General features: G+C 53.5%; 4 gene segments (V, D, J or C); all 4 read left to right on the top strand.

Moving 5' to 3' along the window:
- Window positions 1-116: 116 nt before the first annotated feature.
- On the top strand, window positions 117-5235 carry LOC146765163 (T cell receptor alpha variable 6-like; the record flags this gene model as incomplete). The annotated part of the segment is given in 2 exon segments: window positions 117-4460; window positions 4940-5235. Coding segments are annotated over 2 exon segments (645 nt in total), but the record flags the coding sequence as incomplete, so codon positions are not given.
- Window positions 5236-9240: 4005 nt separating this feature from the next.
- Window positions 9241-13483, top strand: LOC144247452 (Ig heavy chain V region 6.96-like). The segment is given in 2 exon segments: window positions 9241-10985; window positions 11280-13483. Coding segments are annotated over 2 exon segments (396 nt in total).
- A 140-nt stretch (window positions 13484-13623) lies between these two features.
- Window positions 13624-15042, top strand: LOC146765162 (Ig heavy chain V region C3-like). The segment is given in 3 exon segments: window positions 13624-13741; window positions 14170-14317; window positions 14901-15042. Coding segments are annotated over 3 exon segments (315 nt in total).
- Window positions 15043-15149: 107 nt separating this feature from the next.
- Window positions 15150-18701, top strand: LOC146765161 (Ig heavy chain V region 6.96-like). The segment is given in 2 exon segments: window positions 15150-15942; window positions 16236-18701. Coding segments are annotated over 2 exon segments (396 nt in total).
- The last annotated feature ends 1537 nt before the right edge of the window (window positions 18702-20238 follow it).

Below are 20238 nucleotides of genomic sequence, written 5' to 3'. Positions count from 1 at the left end.
TACTGCGCGCTGGGCCACGGGCAGAGGAGCCGGGGCTGCGGCCGGGCACGAACCGGCGCGGGCGGGGCCGGGCGGGGCCAGCAGGGGGCGCTGCCGCTCCGGCCGCCGGGGCCGCCTCGCCCCGCTCGGCCCGGGATCCCGGGGCGCTGCCGCCACCGGCACCGGCACCGAGGCCCGTAATGGCACTGGCACCGGCACCGACATCAGCACCGCCACCGACTCCAGCATTGACACCAGCACTGACAATGACAACAGCAGCTCCAGCTTGCAGTCACAGACCTGCTGTCACGATCCGCTTATAGCGCGGTGTGGTGATGGTTCGTTACCTGATCCCAAAGTGCAAAAGAAAAACAGCAGGGGACTTTCAGTTTAATCACAACAAATGCACATTTATTAGGGGCCAAAACAATATATGTGATAGTGGGGTCAGAAAAGAAATAAGAAGGATAGAGAGGGAGAGAGAAATGAGGGGGATGGGAGTAGCTACCAACAAAGGTGAGATGCTCACTGGTCTGGACGATGAGGATCTGTCTTGTTGTGTTGGGGGGAGTCTCCAAAGTCCTTGTATACAGGGGTGCAGTTATAGTCTACAGAGGAAAAAGGGGGGAACATGCAGAACAATGAGAGTCTGTTGAAATTGCTGTGGGGTGAACAGGTGAATCTACGGAAAATCATCCAGGCAGGATGAACACAATGAAGAATAAGTCAATTGAAGTTACTGGAGCAGAACAGGTCATGTCATTCTCTCCCTCATTCCCTGTTGTAGGGGTCTCAGTCTCAGTCCTTGGGGAGAGGGTTCTTGAACTCTGTCTGTCACAGGGGTAATGAGGCAGATGAGGGGTCTTCAGTGAGAGACCACCAGAGCTACCCCAACAATTCATTCAGCTTAAACATGGAAAATGAAGTAGGCATTGCAGCTGCCGCCCTGTGCTGGCTCCATGTCGGATCGTCACCATCTCCTTGCCGACTCCTTGCCAAGTTCTTGACAGGCCTGGTCCGGAACAGCTGGTGTGAGGGTGCAGGGGCTGCACCTGCACTGTTGCCTTCTCCAAGCTGGAACTGGAGCAGGGGAGTTTCTTTCTGGTGGCAATTGGAAGACGAGTGAGGGTCTTCAGATGGCCTCTTGCACCTTCCTCTGCCCCTCTTCTCATCACTGGCTTAATGAGGTTGTGACACAGCTGCCTGATCTCCATAGGACAAATCCCTCCAATGCCAAGGACTTTGGAGCATCTAAGTGTGTTATCATATCTTTATTACCTTGTGTTTGCCGTACAGGGGTTCCATGCTGCTTACCTTCCCTGTCTCCCAGATCAGGAGTCCAGTTCTCCTGATGATCATCAATCCTAACCTTGAAGACTGAGGCAAAGAATCTGTTAAGCACCTCAGTTGTTCCCCTTGGCTTTGGTGAATATATTCCCCATGGTGACCAATGGAGAATGGTGATTATCCTCAGTATTCGATAATGTATATGTAAAAACACTCCTAATTACCCCTTACAGAATTGGCCAGATCAAGTTCTAACTGAAATTTGTCCTCTCTGCTTTTCTTTCTGAATGACCTAATGACATCGTCCAACTCTTCCTGAGCTGCCTGCCCTTTTCCAAAGGTGATAAAACATCTTTTAATTCCTGGAGTTCCTGGGAATGCTCCCTTCTCAGGCAGGCAGTTCTTCTCTACCTCCATATCTTTTTGTACACAGGTCCAGGCTGCTCCTGTGCCTTTGAGATTTCTTTCTTAAAGCACATCCAGTCTTCACGGCCTGTTTCTTTTCAAGGGCTGCTTCCCAAGGGATGTTCCAAATCAGTGTCCTCGACAGACCGAAGTCAATCCTCTGGAAGTCCAGGGTAGAGGTTTTGATGATATCCCTTCATTTCCATGAAATTAAAACCCCGCCATTTCATAGTTGCTGTGCCCAACACGGCCTCCAGCCACCACATCTCCCAGCATCACTGCTCTGGTTCTAAAGAGCAGGTCTGCTGGGGCCCCAGCCTTGCTCGGCTCCCTTTTACTTTGGCAGCTTGGAGAGCATCTGCAGGGGGGGAATGATTGCAGAGAGACCAGGCCTGAATGCAGCAGAGAGATTTAATGGGGCACAAAGACACAAAGAAACTCAGCACAAGTGCACAACAGCAGTGCTGGCAGCCCGGGGCCATCTGAGAGTCCGTCCTCCTTGGCACTGCAGAGGTTCCCGCATGGTGCCTGTCTACCTGCCCCTGACAGGGAGACGAGACTGATGGGCCCCACCAGGCTGCCCTTGCTGGCACCGCACTGCCAAGGGGAGACAGAGCAAACAAAGAAAAGGGAAAGGCAAAGCCTTGCAGCTGTCCTGGGACCAACACTAAGAAATGTCCATCCTTTGCCCTGCACCATGTTCTGAGGAACCTGAGCTGTCTCCATGGGGCTTTCCCAGCATCTGCTTCAGGGCAGGGACCTTGTGCCATAGCAGCACCTGGAAATTCCAGCCGGGTCACAGCCCCCAGAGCTGATGGGCACTCGGTCACAGCTGAGGATGCTGCCAACAGCAGCCGGGGTGGAAGATCCCAGCCCGGTGTTCTGTGGGAAGGAGCTGAGCATGGGGCCGGGCAGGGTCACCAGCACAGGGGAGGGCTCAGTGCCGACGGTGGAGTCCTGGCACTGCCTGACACAGGGCTCATTACAGCTGTTGGCCAGCGGGGTGGGGCCGCAGGGCCGGCATGGCCAGCACGGGCTGTAGCAGGACACAGCTCCAAGTGAAAAGTGCACCTGGGAGAGTGTGGGAATTCAAAATGTCCCTCAGACATTTTTAGAGGTTCCAGGCCTTGGTCTGAAGCATTCTAGACCCTGGCAGACAACTGAAAAACAGCTGTGATTTTGAGTTTGAGCCATGGAATGAATTACCAACTTTGGAGGTGGAACAAGCAATCACCAAAGGTTAGATAGTATAGTATAAGTAGTTGCAAAGTAGAGGGGAAATTTTTTTAGTATTGTACAGGGGATTTTTAACACATGTACAGGGGGGGTTTCACTTTGTACATGGAGGTCAGAAGTTCTAAGATGGAGGAAAGTGGGCTGATCCTGTTCTTCCTCCTTCTTTTTCCTTACCTCCATTTTCTTGGTGATGTTGGCACTCACAGATTGGTTTAGAGTAGAAAAACACTTGGCAACGTAGGTAGTAGGTATTGGGGAACAATTGTAAACATGTTATACGTAATATATCTTATAAAAGATAGCAGCCGCCCTGGGTGGGGAGAGAGACGAAGAAGACAGCAGATAGAGAGGATGTCAGGGTGTGTGTGTGCCTCTACCCAGGCCGCTGATCAAATAGCCGCAGTCCAAGAACATAATCTGTTAGATAAATAGCAATAAACTGCCTTGAGACCGAACAGCTAAGCCTGAGGAGTTTTTCTTTGGAAGCAAGGGTTGGAGAAGGAATTTCACCACCACATGAGGCCCCAAAGCAAGGCCGGGGTTCTCACAGGAGAGGGAGCAGACAAGAAGCAGAGAGCACAGGGGTGAATGAGAGCAACCAAGATCATTCCTGAGTTGGGAGCTGGAGTCTCAGGAAGGAGCTTTCTTCCTTGCCCTGCAAATAGCAGACTTGTCCAGAGAGTTTCTCTCCTAATTCCTTAAACAAGAGCCCCTACAGCTACATCTCAGCTTTAATCTAATACGCAATGTCCCCAAATAAATTTGCCATGAGACTGGACCGAGCACAGAATAAAACAACCTCCACTGTGATATTAGTCATGGGGATCATTTTGTAAGAGAAAGAGGAAGGGAAGGGGCTTCACACGCACCTGATTTCCAGACTCAGAAGGAGCCTGGGTGCAGTAGACCAACCATGTAGCAGCCTGCAGGAGATTTGTCCAGGGAAGAGGCACTGAAGTGCACTCCCTGCTTTCTATCTGCTCTAAACACAGATACACAGGCACACAGAACACGGACAGGACGCTCCAGGCCAGGGAATAGCTGCTCTCTCCTGTGCTGCATCAGTTTGGTTTCATGGACACAGAGAAATGCTGAGTCTTTATGCCCAGCTCCTGTATCCGTATGAGTGTGTTTCTTTCCAGTACAGTGAAGGAGAATTCGGGAGTTCCCAACATGACAGCCAAGGGGAGATGTGAGTGAACAGATGATGGGAGCGAAGGAAGCCCAGGGCCTGTCAATGCTCAGCCCCACGATACCAGCCCGATCCCTGCCCCCAGCCCGGCGCCGCCGCTTCCGCCGCGCAGAGCCCCGAGCGCCGCCCCGCTGGCACCGCGCTCGCCTCCCCTCCGTTCCCTGGCCGGAGCCGGCGAGAGCCCGAGCAGCGGCGGCGCAGGGCTCTGGGCCGGGGCGGAGCTGGCGGCGTTGCAGAGGAGGCGGCACGGCCGCAGCAGAGCCGGGGCTGAGGGGCACAGCGAGGCTCGGCCGGCGGAGCGGCGGCATGCGGCGGTGTCGGGGCGCGGGGCTGGCGGCGCTGCCCGCGCTGCTGCTGCTCGGTGCGCGGGGGTGGGGAGAGGCCGGGTTTGAGACTGGGGTGATGCGCAGGCTGCCCTCCTGCCTGGCTTTTCCGTAGACCACTGCCTGAGAGTTCTCCCGTTCACCCCTCACTCTTCTCCATCCCATAGTCTCTCAGAAATAGCCTCATTATTTTCTTTATCCATCCCTGCACAAACATTCCATTCCTCTCCTTCTTAATAAACTATAATGTCAGTTCTCAGCCGTTGTTACTTTTCCTCTTTTTCTTTTAGTGCTTTCTCACACATGCTCCAGTTCTCCGGTGACTGCACCGTTCTACCTGTCATTCCCCCATTCATCTCTCCACAAACCATTCATGGAGACTTCCATTCTTGCCTATCCTGAAATACCCTCGATACTGTCTTCTTCATCATCACTGTACGTTCCTGAGTGTTTCTGTGGGCATTGTTCTCTTAAGAAGGACAACGCAGGATTTCAGTCTTGTTCTTTTTTTTGGCAGTGGCTTCAAGCAGAGCCCAGGTGGAGCAGGAGCCACTCCTGGAGACCACCGAGGGCACCGGCACCAACATCACCTGTTCACACACCAACAAACGGAGCGACGATTTCATCCATTTCTACCGTCAGCTCCCGGGCCGAGCACCCGAATTCCTCACCCTCGCTGCTAGAGGCTCCAAGGAGGTGCCGGCCATAGCGGGAGAGCTGCGGGTGTCGGAGGACGGGCGCTGGAGCGCGCTGCGGCTCGGCTGGCCCCGGCGCGGGGACGCGGCCGTGTATTACTGCGCGCTGGGCCACGGGCAGAGGAGCCGGGGCTGCGGCCGGGCACGAACCGGCGCGGGCGGGGCCGGGCGGGGCCAGCAGGGGGCGCTGCCGCTCCGGCCGCCGGGGCCGCCTCGCCCCGCTCGGCCCGGGATCCCGGGGCGCTGCCGCCGCCGGTACCGGCAATGGGACCGGGACCGGTACTGACTCGTAGAGCGACACCAACACTGACACAGGCACCTGCACCGGCCTCGGTACCTTGTGGAGGTGATAATTTTCTGACAAATTCACCTTGAACATGAAACATTCCAGCTGATTCCATAGACTGGGTCTTGGCTTTCTGTATGAAGTCTTATTTTATTTTATTTTATTTTATTTTATTTTATTTTATTTTATTTTATTTTATTTTATTTTATTTTATTTTATTTTATTTTATTTTATTTTATTATTTTATTTTATTTTATTTTATGTTTTTTTGTTTTGTTTTGTTTTAATGTGACAGGATGAGAGGACCAAGCATTTATGGATCAAAATAAATCAGTGTGGGCGGAGGACACAGATCACCTGCTGGACAAATCCAGAAAAGGCAAATGATGTCAGTCTGGGCCACTCCTTTGAGGTCCTTATGGCCCTCTTGGCAAGAAGTGGCTGGTTCCTGGGTTAGACCACATCCCACCTAACACTGTATCAGGAAAATTCTGCTGGTTTGTTTTGTCTGCTCCTCTTCTGTATCAGGGAGGTGTCATTGGGAAAAAAGGGGTGCAGGGTCCCTCCCTGATCTCAGAAACATAGATCTGCTAGCAAATGTTATTATAAAGGGGCTGTATTAGTAACACAGAATAAACCCAGGAGTATAGGTAGGAATTAAACCTTGCATTCTTTCAGATGCTAGGGATCCTGCATTCACACTGCATTATACGGACTTTGGTGGATTTTCCAGACACTCTTACAGACCTCAACCAGAAAGAGCTTCTGCTTCCCTCCCACACCCTGGTTCCTTCTATTCTGTATAACAAAAAAAAAACCCCAAAAAACCCCAAAAAGCAAAAAAAACCCCAACCAACCAACCAAACAACAACAACAAAAAAAAAAAACCCAAAAACCAAACCAACCAACCAAACAAACAAAAAAAAACAAACAAAACCAACCAAAAAACTATAAACAAACAATCAAACACACATTTTATCCTTATGTGCTGTAAGGTTATTTCTGCCATGATGCCCACACACAGGCTTGCACAGGGCACTGTAGGAGCTTCCCAAATCTTCAGTGCAAGCCCCAACAGAACAGAAATGTATCACCATGATCACTGACTCCTCGAATACAATGTTTTCTTCAAAGCTCCCAATTCACCTCCCGCCTGTGCAGTCTTCAAACACCACCATTAGCCCATCTGGAGCCCTGCCCTTCTCCAGCATGCTCCAGCATCCCTGATGGGGCTGCCCCCGGGTGTCTCCAGTTGAGCGCACAGTTTGCTGTGTTTCTGCATGTGTTCCCTCACCTGGACTTCTCTGCATGCTAGATTTCTGCAGGTGGTTTTGGGTGCAGATTTGTGCATGAGTGACGTGAGTCTCATGAGCATGTGTGTGTTTGTGTGTCCCTCCTCACAAGGGAACTGCAGGGACTCTGCTGCTCTGCCCACAAGCTCCACAAAGCAGCCAGGACCAGAAGGAGATTCAGTACAGCTGAACAGATCAAACCTGGCAGAGATCTGCCCACAGCTGAGGCACTGAAAAGCAACCTGCTGAATCTTTAGCCATCTCTATCCTGCACCTGCAAAGCTCAATTTTCCTCCTGATTTCAGGCCCCAATGAGGATGTCTTCATAACAGTTTGGATTCTTATCTTAATTTGGAGTGGGACTATTTAGAGTGCAATCCCATAGCTGGAAGTCTTGTCTGTGTTCCTCACCAGCACAAGACACAGCTGCTAAAGGATAGGGTTTGCCTTATGAGTTTCTTCTTGGAGGCCAGGGAGGATTCCTGCCTCATTGTCACTATGGTATCCAGCAGAACCCCCCAGGCTGTTTTCTTCGAATCTGCTTAACAGCTGGGCAGTTCCCAGCATGTACTGGTACGTGGGGTTGTTCCTCCTCAGGTGCAGGACAATGCTCCTGTGTCCAAAGAAGGAAACATGAGTACCTTACTGCCCTCCCATAGGCACCAGCTCCTTCCCACTGTAGCTTTCAAAGTGCTGACATTGGCTGGGCAGTGTCACAAACATCTGCACCTTGCACTGAAATCACTGGTGCTGTGGGTCATCAGGCACCAGTGAGCCTGTGCACCTTCTGGGCATCACTGGGTTCTCAAAGAGAAGTGGCTGCTTTGGCCAGGGGATGTGCACCACCTGGGCAGATTTCAGCTGAGGGTCTTTGATTTACAGGGCCACCCTCACCTTGCAGCCTCGGCTGATAAAAAGTACATTGCTGCAGAATCAGATGCCCAGCAGTGAAGATCTCTCTCTCTATTTTAGTCAGAGTATGCACCAAAATGAGAAAGAGCAAAAGCTCAGGATTTGCCAGGAGGCTGGAGAGGGAAAGAGGTGATGCTCAGGAGCTAATCTTTGGCACTTCTCTGCTCACCAGATCCACACACCAGGGTTTGCCTCCTGTCTCTGTCCCCATCTCAGTCCCTTTCCTTTTCACTGTCTCTGTCCCCATCTCAGTCCCTTTCCTTTTCACTGTGCCAACAGTGGCTGGAAAGCTCCAAGTCCTGCCCCCACGCATTGCACAGGTATAGAACTGCACTGTGGATGGGACTGCAGATGCCTTCTCCTCACCAGGCCCTCAGTTTGCCCTCCTCCAGCCAGCACTAAGCCAACCCATTGGAACCAGGACTCCATCACCTTATTTTAGAAAATTATGTGTTCACCCATTAAAATACCCTTTCCCCACCACTCAGCTTCCTCCCTTGTCTCAGTTGTCATGTGTGGAGAAACACTGAACAACTGCTCTCAAAATATCAGAGGTGAAATGAAGAGAAACCCAAAACTCTTTGAAAAGAACATGACACCTGTGTTTCCCAGAGCCTTGAATGCTCTGATGCAGCTCTGAGGAGCTGTTGTGCTTTTAGAAGCCTGCCTACCATCAAGGAGCACACAAAAGCAGACACTCTGCAGCGAGGCAGAGAGGTTTGCTCACACAGTAAATGCTGTGAACCAAGAAGGAAACCCAAGGAAAAGCACAGGAAACACTGAGACTGTCCATTCTCTGCTGTGGAGACAAGAAAAGGCAAAAGGTGTATGGGCCTCTCTCCAGCCCTCCATGCTGCAGAGGTGTGACTGTGTCACACATGTGCTGCACTCTCTCTGCAGGGTGGTGCCTTTTCGTGGTGCTACCAAGAGTGTTCTGCTGGGTGCTGAGAGTCTTGTGAAGGAAAAGGATTCTTGAGCTGGGAAAAATGATCTTCACCATGGCTGTGCCAGCGTGTGTCCTGCTAATCCAGTCAGGTGGGTGTATTCGTGTCCTTCCTGTTGTCTCTCATGATTTTTAGTAAGTTATTTAGAGGTGTCTACCAACAAGAACATGAGGTCAGGGAGAAATATGGAAGGGGGATGGATGTAGATATCTTAACTTCCATTTCTTTGGAAAAACAGAAAAGATTGGGGCAGTTTTAACAGAGGAAGTGAGAGAAGGAAGCGAACTTCTCTGCAGACACATTTATGCCTGTGTTGCAGGTCTTGTTGGAGGTGATCCCCTGAAACAATTCTTCTCTGAGGTGCAAGTCAAAGTTGGACAGCAAGTGGTTCTTCCTTGTCAGTTCACCGCTAAGCAGAGTGTTACCAACCTGAACTTCTTCTGGTACCGCCAGTTCCTGGGACATACTCTGACATTTCTCCTGCAAGCACACAAAACCACAGGGAATGACAAGTACCGCAGCGGCCAATTCTCTATGGTGGTCTACAAAAATAACACAGCCCCCTTAGAAATAGCAAAAGTCTCTCTTCAGGACACTGCGATTTATTACTGCGGTGTGAGGCTCCACCTTAAGCTAAGCCAAATTTCCGTTCGTACAAAATCTGTGTCACCAACAGCACAGGAGGGGTGAGACTCTACATCCTCCAGCCTCACCTGTGTTTTCATGCCTGAAATAATCCTCTCCTTATATCAGCCTTTGCAACTTTTCCCATCCCAACTCCTGCCTATTTTTCTCAAAGTCTCCATCTGTGCAGAGGTATTCAGAGCAGTGACTCAGGCAGGACCATGGGACTCTTTGCAGATGAGACGAAACATTATTTTTCTTACTTCCTCATACATCCCTCATGAAAACAATCACCATATCTGGATGTAACATCCAATTGCACTTCCAGGGAGCTGACACTGCAGGATCCAGTGCTGCTGGGGCATTCTGTCCAAAGCCTTGACCAAGCTGTGGGCAGAGCCAGGGGATCCACATCTGTGCTTTGCTCCTGGCAAGCCCTAGCCCTTGACACAAGAACCCAATGGATCACAGACCCTCATCTTGCTCCTCTTTGCAAAGCAGCCAAAGAAGACAAAAGCAGTTTTTACCTTAATGGCTCCAGCATGGGCAGAGTCACCTTCTCTGTGCTGCACATGGTTAAATGGTGAGATCCTCCCACACCCAACCAGCATCAAGTCTGCTACTTTGGAAAATACCAATGAAGAGAAAAGCTTCTAAAACTATGAAATACCTAAGCAACCAACAGCACTGCAGTTCATGAGGCAAGAGGTTTGGTATATTTAATACAGTGCTTTGAGATCATCAGATAATGAAAATTGATGAAGACAAAAATGAAGATAATGATCATGACAGGAGTTTTTCTGGATTGGGTTCACTGTTTGGTAGAGTTGGAAACTCAAAGGAAAGTTGGTTTAGGCATCTGAGGGCCACAGCAGAACTCAGCTTGGCCTATTCTATGAGGAGCGCTCCTGGAGCCACGGTGGTCCTGTTACTCACAAGAGGTTTTCCCACCAGGAAACATCTGCAGTACACTGGGCATCACTATACTGCTGGGACACAAGGGATAGCTTTTTGTGTCCTGGATAGAACAACAGTAAAAGACACTGAGGGTGCCCTGGAAATTTGACTGGTTTCTCTTTATCAACCCTCAGCTTTTAGGTTCAGAAGTCAGATGAATGGCAAAGGCTGACTGCAGCATAGCATGGGGTGAAGGTGGGTCAGGCAGGAGCAACAAGGATACTGGCAGGAAAATGTGGGGCAAGTTGGGGTTTGTGAATTCACAGCAGTTCTAGTTTGCAGACTCTAATGTATCTGGGATTATTTCCCACTCTAGGAAGGATGACAAGGAGATGTTGTTCCTGAGAGCTCAAGCAGGTCTGTGCAGCCCCACCATCTCCCTACATCCATGTCCCATTGTTCCTCTCCTGTTTTCCCTACGTGGAAGTCCCAGCAGGCATAGCCCGATGTCGTCCACAGGGCAGCCATACAGGCCAGCAGGAAAAACCGGCAAGAATAGGATGCAAGACATGGGAAGAATGATGCAGGGCTTGTGGGGGTGCAGTGGGGAGCTCTGGGGTGCGGAGGGAAGCAGTGTAGTAGGGCAAGAGAGTCGAGTGAAGGTAGTGGTTTCCAGACTTTGCCCACAAGCAAGCCCCGTGCCCGCCCCTTGTCCCTTGTCCCGGGCCCGGGGCGGTGTGCCGGGGCGGGCGAAGGCACCGGCGCTGCGCCGGCGAGGCGGGGCCGGGCGGCAGCGGCCCGAGCGCGGCTCCGCTCGGCTCCTGTGCGGCTGCCGCGGGGCCGGGGCCGGCAGCGATGTTGGCCGGGCCGGGGCCGGGGCTGCTCGCCTTGGCCTTGGCCTTGTGGCCGGCAGGTGAGAGCCGGGCGGGGAGGGCGGCGAGCCCGGCCGGGGGAACGAGGGACAGCGACAGGGACAGGCTGGAGCAGGAGCGCCAACAGGGACAGGGACAAGAACAGAGGCTGGGGAAAGGACAGGAGCAGAGGTAGGGCAGGGAACACGGGCAAAGGCTGGCACAGACTCAGGGACAGGGGCTGTGGGTCGGGGCTGGCAGCTTTGGCTGTGCTGGGCTGTGGGTACCAGGGCACCGGGACAACGCCCTCGGTTCGCGGTCGGGCCCTGCCCGATTCCTGCGCTCTCCCTCCGCAGGGCTCTGGGCACAGCTGAGGCTGCAGGAGGCCGGCGGAGGGCTGCGAGCGCCCGGGGACTTCGTCATCCTCTTCTGCCGTGGATCCGGCTTCACCTTCGAGGATTATTATATTTTCTGGTACCGTCAGTCCCCCGGAGGCCGGCTGGAGTGGGTGTCCTTTATCAGCAGCTGGGGCGATTTAAAGACATACGGGGCAGCCGTGAAGGGTCGGGCCACAGCCTCACGGGATAATTACCAGTCTCAGTCATCTCTGGTTTTGGTGGCTCTGCACCTCAATGACTCTGCCCGCTACTTCTGTGCCATTCACACAGCAACGGGAAAGCCAGCTGGGCTGTAACACAAACCTGCTGGGACCTGCCACGGGCTGTGTTAGATGTCAGGAAGGTGAGAGAGCCACCAGGAGCCTGGAGTTGATGGGTCTCAGGTGTGTTCCCAAGGAGTCAGATCAAGGGCAGGTGTTCCTGGCTTTAAGTGCACACTGCCAGGATTCTAGTTTATTGCCAAATTAAAACAGAGTAGAATTGTGAGTGACAACAACATCAAAAAGCTGTAAAACACCTTGGTCCTGCCGAAGGTTTGCCTTCAATCCTGCATTCCTGATTTGTCTCCCTCTTCTGTCCAAAAGGCACGGTGGGAAAGGGGTAAATTCCTACAGTTCTCATATGGCTCCTGCTGAATCAAGCAGCTCTAGCCTGACTTCTCCACAGGCTCCACTTCCCTCAGGCCATGACAAAACAGTTTGTGACTTTCTCCAAGCATGGAGACTCCACAAGGGGCCTGGACAACCTGCACCGGTGCTTGGTTATTCTCACACTGTGAGGCTGCACTGGGGGTGCCATATGCCATAACTCCAAAAAGTCCCTTTCCTCCTCCTTTCTCTCAGTATTAGTTCTGAAAATGATGTATTACTGTATGGAAAAATCCTCTGCTAATTCGGCATCACCTGTCCTGGCTGTTTCTCCTCTCAGCATCTTGTCCATCCCAAACCTACTCACTGTTGGGGAAGTATGCAAATCAGAGAAGACCTTGATGTTCTGTGAGCACTATTGAGCAACAGCTAATACATTCCCCTGCCTCTGCCATCAGCAATACTGTAAAAAAAAAATAAATTAATTTTATCACAGCTTTTTGAGCTGCCTCAGGTTCCATCTCTCCAGCCTGCTGAGGTCCCTCTGGGTGGCAGCACAACCCTGCTGTGTAGCAGCCCCTCCTACTACTCTTGGTTCATTAAAGAATTTGCTGGGGTTCATCTTTATTTCAATCTTCCAGATCATGGCTAAAGATGCTAAACAGGGCTAGACCCAACACTGACCCCTGGGGTGCCTTGCTAGAAACTGATTTCCAACTAGCCTTCATGCCACTGACCACAATTCTTAGGGATCCTCTGTCTGTCCACTGTTCTGTCCAGATCACCATCTACTCACTCAGTTAAGACTTCATCCGCTTCTCTTAGGAGGACCTTATTTTGAAGGATAGTGTTGAAAGCCTTCCTACAGTCAAGGTAAGCAATACACGCTGCTCTGCTCTCACCTACAAATCCAATCATTTCAGCAGAGAAGTTCATGATCAAGTCTGTCAAGTATGAGTTCCCCTTGGTATGTCCTGCAAACATTCTTGTCCTTAATGTGCCTTGAAAGTATTTCCAGGATTAGATGCTCCATCAGCCTCTCAGGGCTTGAGGGAAGCTCCCTGGGTCCTCTTTCTTGTCCTTCTTGCAGATAGCAGTGACATTTTCTTTCCTCCAGCAGTCCTAGGATACCTCCCCAAAACACCATGATCATTCAAAGGTTATTGAGAGCCTCCTTTCTCCAGACTATTCCCCTTCCTTGAATTCCTGAAGACCCTCCCTGCTGCATGAAATTTTGCCTTATGGGATGCTGCATCTGTCTAAAGCTAGAAAGTATTGCATGAACCTCACAGAATAGAGAATTATTTTATTAACATCCCAGGAAAGGTGATAGGAAGTTAGGAAATATTACGTGTGAGATGATGCTGGAAACCCCACCACTCAGGACACACAAGACTGCACAGATTCCCAGCCTGCTGATGTTCTATACAATTGTAGTATTTACAATTTTGGCAGGGTTTTCTCAGAAGTATGGAGGACTCGACATTTTTGAAAGGACTCACAGAGCAAGAAACCGGGACCGCTGGTAGCCCCGGGACAGCAGCCTTCATCTCCCGGGGCACCTCTGCTCCTCTGCCTCCGCAGCTGCCAGCGACCCTCGCCGAGCCCCCGTTCTCCTGAGTCCGCCCCTTGTCCCTTGTCCCGGGCCCGGGGCGGTGTGCCGGGGCGGGCGGAGGCACCGGCGCTGCCCCGGCGAGGCGGGGCCGGGCGGCAGCGGCCCGAGCGCGGCTCCGCTCGGCTCCTGTGCGGCTGCCGCGGGGCCGGGGCCGGCAGCGATGTTGGCCGGGCCGGGGCCGGGGCTGCTCGCCTTGGCCTTGGCCTTGTGGCCGGCAGGTGAGAGCCGGGCGGGGAGGGCGGCGAGCCCGGCCGGGGAACGAGGGACAGCGACAGGGACAGGCTGGGTGAAGGGAAGGCGCAGGGACAGGGACTTGGGCAGCTGCATCTGCAGGAGCAGAGACAGCGGAAGGGTCAGGGACAGGCTCTGCCCGCGGGTTCGTCTGCAATTTCGGCGTCAGGCTCAGCCCCGGCAGGGCTCGCAGGGCATGATCCCGGTTACGGGTGTTTCCCCTGGAGAAGCGAGGTGGGAATGTAGCTGTGTTTGGACCAGGGACATCAGCAGGGCAGAGAAACAGCCTCGGGCTCTGGTGCAGTGCGCACTTTGCCTGCGCTCTCTCTCCGCAAGGCTGTGGGCACCGGACACCGGGACAACGCCCTCGGTCCGCGGTCGGGCCCTGCCCGATTCCTGCGCTCTCCCTCCGCAGGGCTCTGGGCACAGCTGAGGCTGCAGGAGGCCGGCGGAGGGCTGCGAGCACCTGGGGACTCAGTCTCCCTCTCCTGCCATGGATCCGGCTTCACCTTCAAGGATTATTATATTTTCTGGTACCGTCAGACCCCCGGAGGCCGGCTGGAGTGGGTGTCCTTTATCAGCTCCCCCACGGGCACTGTAGTGGATTATAGGGCAGCCGTGAAGGGTCGGGCCAAGATTTCCCGGGACAACCCCCGATCCGAAGCTTTTCTCTCTCTGCACTCCCTGCAAGCTCAGGACTCTGCCCGGTACTTCTGTGCCGTCACACGGGAACGGGAAATGCAGATGAGCTTTAACACAAACCTTCCGGGGCCTGGCAGAAGTTGCCGTAGATGTCGGGAAGGTGAGAGTTGCCAGGGGACAGAGCCAATGGGTCTCAAGGCTCTTTCCAAGAAGTCAGGTGCCATCGCTGTGCACCACAGGTACTTCTGGCCTGTACTGCACACTGCAGGGCTTCTGATTTATTGCCAATTTGATTAAGAGTAGAATTGTGAGCAATTACAAAATGCCTTGCTCCCACTTTATCCCTGTTTGCTGCCAGGCTCATCCTTAAAGCTGCATTCCTGAATTCTCTGCCTCTTCTCTCCAAAAAGCAAAGAGACAGCAGGAAATCAGGTGTGAGATCATTTCTCAATAATTAATCACTCATATTTGTCCCTACTGCTTCTTGTTCCCTTCCTCTCCCAGTCTGCAGTCTAATGGCTCCACCATGGCTCCTTCACAAGAGTTGCTGTCCTTCAGCATCAACCTTCTCCTGCCTCGGTTCTCCACAGGCTCCACTTCCCCAGTGTCATGACCAAACACTCTGTGAACATCTCCAAGTACGGAGACCCCAGGAAGTGCCTGAGCAGCCTGTGCCAGGGGTTGGGCACCCTCACACTGTGAGAAAGCATTTCTCTCTAAAGTTCAGTCAGACCCTCTTGTGATTTTCTGTTTGTGTTCATGAAGTATTGTCTTGTCAATGGGCATCACTGAGCAGAGCCTGGCCATGTCCTCGTGTTTTTGTGCACTTATGACAACCCCAATCAGCTTCTGCTTCTCCATGGTGAACAGGGCCAGCTCTGACAGCCTTTTTATCTTGGAGAGATGTTCCACTTCAACAGATGGAAAACAAAGCTAAGTCCACAATACAAGAGAAATAAAGAATTTATGCCCTCCTTCTCCACCAATAGCCAGGTTTTTAACAATTTCCAGGAATAAATGGTCTTTCTCTCACAGAATGATGCCTCGAGAAGACAAAGATAATCCCTCCAAATATCCCATTTCATCTTTTGCATGAGTTTTATTTCTGAGAAGCAAGTATTAACGAGTGGAATTGTGCTGTGCTCAGTTGGCAATATGGGGCTGCTGTGTCCCATCCCAGCTTACCGCCCAACCCCAGCCACTCACTGGGAGACAGTGAGAGAAACAAAAACGGCCTCTGAGCACGGCTGAGCAAGAGGTTCAAGAGCCTCATGCTTCTAACGCTCTTTGCTCGGAAAGAGACAATAAAGGCTCGCACGCCGCTCTCTCGTTCCTTCCTGAGCCGCCCCTTGTCCCGGGCCCGGGGCGGTGTGCCGGGGCGGGCGGAGGCACCGGCGCTGCCCCGGCGAGGCGGGGCCGGGCGGCAGCGGCCCGAGCGCGGCTCCGCTCGGCTCCTGTGCGGCTGCCGCGGGGCCGGGGCCGGCAGCGATGTTGGCCGGGCCGGGGCCGGGGCTGCTCGCCTTGGCCTTGGCCTTGTGGCCGGCAGGTGAGAGCCGGGCGGGGAGGGCGGCGAGCCCGGCCGGGGAACGAGGGACAGCGACAGGGACAGGCTGGAGCAGGAACGCCAACAGGGACAGGGACAAGAACAGAGGCTGGGGAAAGGACAGGAGCAGAGGTAGAGCAGGGAACACGGGCAAAGGCTGGCACAGACTCAGGGACAGGGCCTGTGGGCCGGGGCTGGCAGCTTTGGCTGTGCTGGGCTGTGGGTACCAGGGCACCGGGACAACGCCCTCGGTCCGCGGTCGGGCCCTGCCCGATTCCTGCGCTCTCCCTCCGCAGGGCTCTGGGCACAGCTGAGGCTGCAGGAGGCCGGCGGAGGGCTGCGAGTGCCCGGGGACTCCGTCACCCTCTCCTGCCGCGGCTCTGGCTTCACCTTTAAGGATTATGCAATTTTCTGGTATCGTCAGTCCCCCGGAGGCCGGCTGGAGTGGGTGTCCGTTATTACTTATGATTCCAGAGTTTTTTATTTTCACCAGTCACAGCAGGGCCGGGCCAAGATTTCCCGGGACAATTCCCGGTCCGAGGTTTATCTCTCCCTGCTGACCCTGCAGCCCCGTGACTCTGCCCGCTACTTCTGCGCTGTTCACACAGCAGCAGGAAACCCAGCTGGGCTTTAACACAAACCAGCTCGGGTCTGGCTCAGCGCCCATGAAATTTGGAGATGGTGAATTTGAATTCCAAAGTGGTTCAGGGCTGTTCTTAAGAAATCAGGTGCCATCCTCATGCTTCACCAGTGATCCTGGTCTTTCATCAAGAGCTCCTTTCCCAACACTGAGGCTTTCCTTCTCCTGAGTCCCCAATTGCAATGCTCTATTCTGTAGAGGAGGTTCCAGGTTTTTCTGTCATCCAGTCAGCCTGGTGACTGCCTGGCTCCAGTCCCACTCAGCCTTCCTTGGTCCCCTCTCAAGTGGAGCACACAAAGCACCTGGGCTTTGCCAACACCTTTGCCAGCTTCCTGTGACCCTTTTGGGGGCCATCTCCTTGCACCAGTGAGAGTAAAGCAGTGATGCAATGGCCTGCTTTTCTTTCAGATGCATTTCAAGGTGATGAGATCCAAGCAACAAGCTGTGCAGTGTGGGGGCCAGCAGGGAGCACTGGGACCCTCCATTGCACTTACAGCGCCAATGCCCCTTATATTTACATGGCCTGGTGTTGGCAGTGTCCTGGTGAACCCCTGCAGTACCTGCTGCAGTGCCAGGGCTGTGGAGTCTCCTACAGCCACACAGCCCTTTTTGCCCACAGGAGGTTTTCCTGCTGGACTGATGAGAGCTCTGGGACACTGACCATCAGCGGGCTGGAGCTGGGGGATAGTGCACTCTATTATTGCTCTCTGGAGGGACCCCAGTGAGAGACACTTGGGGTGTGCCTGAATTTCATCAGCTTTCTCCCCTTCCTCCCCTCCTGCATGCTCACATGGGTCCCAGTCCATGCAAGGGGAGAGTCAGTGAGTGGGCTGTGCCTGGGGTCAGGGAAATGGGGTCTCATTTGTCCTGGGGGCTTGCAGAGGTGAGGAGAAGAGCAGGGAGAGGGGAGAAAAAACTGCTGCAATTGGAAAAAAGCTACAACTTCCACCTAGTCAAACTGCCTGACAATTCCAGCCCTCAAACAAATAAAAAACTTATTCCTTCACTGCTTTGGTGTTGTTTAAATTCCTTTTGCATACTGTCTAGGATGGGGGCATTGACCAACTCTTCAGGACACCTGTTCCAATGTTTGACCACCCTCAATAAAGAAACGCTTCCTAGAATCCACACTTAACCTCCTCTCATGCAGCTCTGAACCATTCCCACATCCTATCACTGCATACCAGGGAGAACATCCCACTCCATTTCCCCTCCTCGCCAAGCTGAGAGAAGGATGAAGCAGTCCCTCAGTCTCTTTTTCTCCAAACCAGACCAATGTTTCATGGGCTTGGGTCTCTAGGGAACTTGGCATATCACAGGATCACAGAATATTGTGAATTGGAAGGGACCCACAATGATCACTAAGGATCCAACTCCTAAGTGCATGACCCATGTACAGGTACTAAATCATTGGCACTATTAGCACCATCCTCTAAACAGTAGAGCTAATCTCAGGGTAACCACTGACATGCTGGAGCAGCCCCATGTGTCCCAGGACAACCTGCTTTCCCCTGGGCCTGCATCCCACTGCTTCTGTCCCCAGCCTTAAGCCTCCATTCTCACTGGGCTCCTTTACCCTCTCCAACTCCTCTTTCCCACCCCTGTCCTGGAGATCTCAAATACTCAGAAATAGAGAAGGGAATGGATTCAGTATATAGTGGGATTATGTGGAGTGGGCAATGCTCCCCAGATGGGTGGTGGCAGTCAGGACAATGCCACTGCCAGGGCTCAGAGTTGTCCCCTCCTGTGGCCACAGGGAGAACCCTGGGTTCCTGCTGAGCAGGAGGACACAGGGCAGGGAGTGTCCTGGCTCTGCTGAGCATCCTGGTCCCTGCAGAGTCCTGGGCTGCCTTTGCTGCAGAACAGGGGTCGGGGAGGGCTTTGACAGGAGGAGGCAGCTGGAGAAGTGCCATCACTGGGTGCTGGGCCAGAGTGCAGGGAGAAGGGTGAAGAGCACTTGGGATTAGGGGTGCCCTGGCCAAGCCGAGCTGAGATCCTGGGGCATCCCATGTGGGAGCAGCAGCTCAGCAGAGCCAGGGCCAGGGGGCCAGGGGAAGGACAAGCTGACAGCCGTCCTGGTCAGCTCCAAAGTCCCAGCAGCAGCCAGCAAGACTTCCTGGGAGAAAGGCCAGGACAGTCCTGCAGAAACAGGACACCTTTAGCCTACCACAGTGCTTTCTGCCCAACAAACAGTCTGTTACTGCTCCACACAGGGGGAGAGACACTCAGGAGGGCACTGAGAGCTTCAAGTTCTGCTCCTCCTGCCCCACCTCTCCCCCTCTATGACTGTTGTCATAGGCAGAGGGAGGGACCAGCAGGGACTGGGCCTGGGAGCAGTGACAGAGGCCCACGCAGGGCAGCTGTGGGCAGATCTGCTGTGCAGGCAGACAGAAGGTGGAGAGAGGCCACCCAGAGCAGGCCTGGCCATGTGGAGTGCCCTGTGCGTGGGCTTCTTGCCCATTGTAGGTAAGTGAAGGCAAGGGCTGATGGCCCCAGGAGCTGAGCGTGGCCCTGGGCTCTGTGGGGCTCTGGGCAGCTGTGCTGAGCTCCCGCAGCCAGACCTGAGCCCCGGCTCCAGCTGCCCAGCCATGCCTGGGCAGCACGGGCAGAGCAGCCCTGCTCCTCTTGTGCCTCTGAGCTGGGCACCTGCAGCTCAGCTGCCTCCTCTGCAGCCTGGGCACACGCAGGGCACCTCGTGCTGCACTCAAATCTCGGGGCCCAGCGCTTTGCCCTGGCACTGGACACTGCTCCTGGGCCACTGCGGCCCCTCTGGCACACAGAAGCTGCAGCATGGCAGCACAGGGCACAAGCCCCACTGCCTGGGACAGACCTTTGTCTTTGCTGTGCTCACGTCGAGCAGTTCATGGGACAGGAGAGTGGGTTCCTCACCATCCTGTCATGGCAAGGACAAAGGATTTGGTCCCTCTTGGTGCAAATCCTTCCTGGTTCTCTGGGGAAAATCAGAAAAATCTTCCTGTGTGACAGGATAAAGGAGGGAGGCAAATGTGGTGTCTCCTGCCTTGTGAGCCTTGCTAGCTGCCACCAGCACTGCCCATCTGTGTCAGCTGGCTTCAAAGAGCAGGATTTTGTCCTCCCACTGCTCCAGTGCCAGTTCAAAGCCCACCAGCATTGCCCTGACCTTTGCTGAATCCTTGGGTGACTGTGCCTTGTTCTCGCTCTCTGCAGCAGTCACTGGCCAGATGGCCTTGAAGCAGCAGCCCACGAAAGTGACTGTGCAAGAGGGAAATGAAGTCACCTTTGAGTGCTACATGAAAGGAGAAGCTAGGAGCTTCTTCTACATGTACTGGTACCGTCAGGGCCCAGGGGGCTCTCTCAAATTTATTTACCGGGAGGGTGATATCTATGGAGAAGATTTCCAAGAAAAATTTGTGGGATCAGTGGAGGGCTCGAGTACAACTCTCCAAATTCTGGCAGCAGAGCAAGGGGACGCAGGAACGTATTACTGTGGAGCAAGAACCACCCTGGAGCCACTCTGCAGCAGAGTGAACCAAAAACCAACATATGGGGAAGACAGATCTCCCAGCATTTCCTCCTAGAGGCGGCACCCCAGCACTCCTGTCAGGCAATGGCAGGTGCAGGAAACATCCCTCTGGCTTGGTGGCACTAAAAGGCACTGCAGGGAGGGCTGCTATCAGGGC

Source organism: Lonchura striata, chromosome 27 (assembly GCF_050655825.1).
Source record: "Lonchura striata isolate lonStrDom1 chromosome 27, ASM5065582v1, whole genome shotgun sequence".
Taxonomy (NCBI): Eukaryota; Metazoa; Chordata; class Aves; order Passeriformes; family Estrildidae; genus Lonchura; species Lonchura striata.
This window is presented reverse-complemented; position numbering and strand designations above follow the sequence as displayed.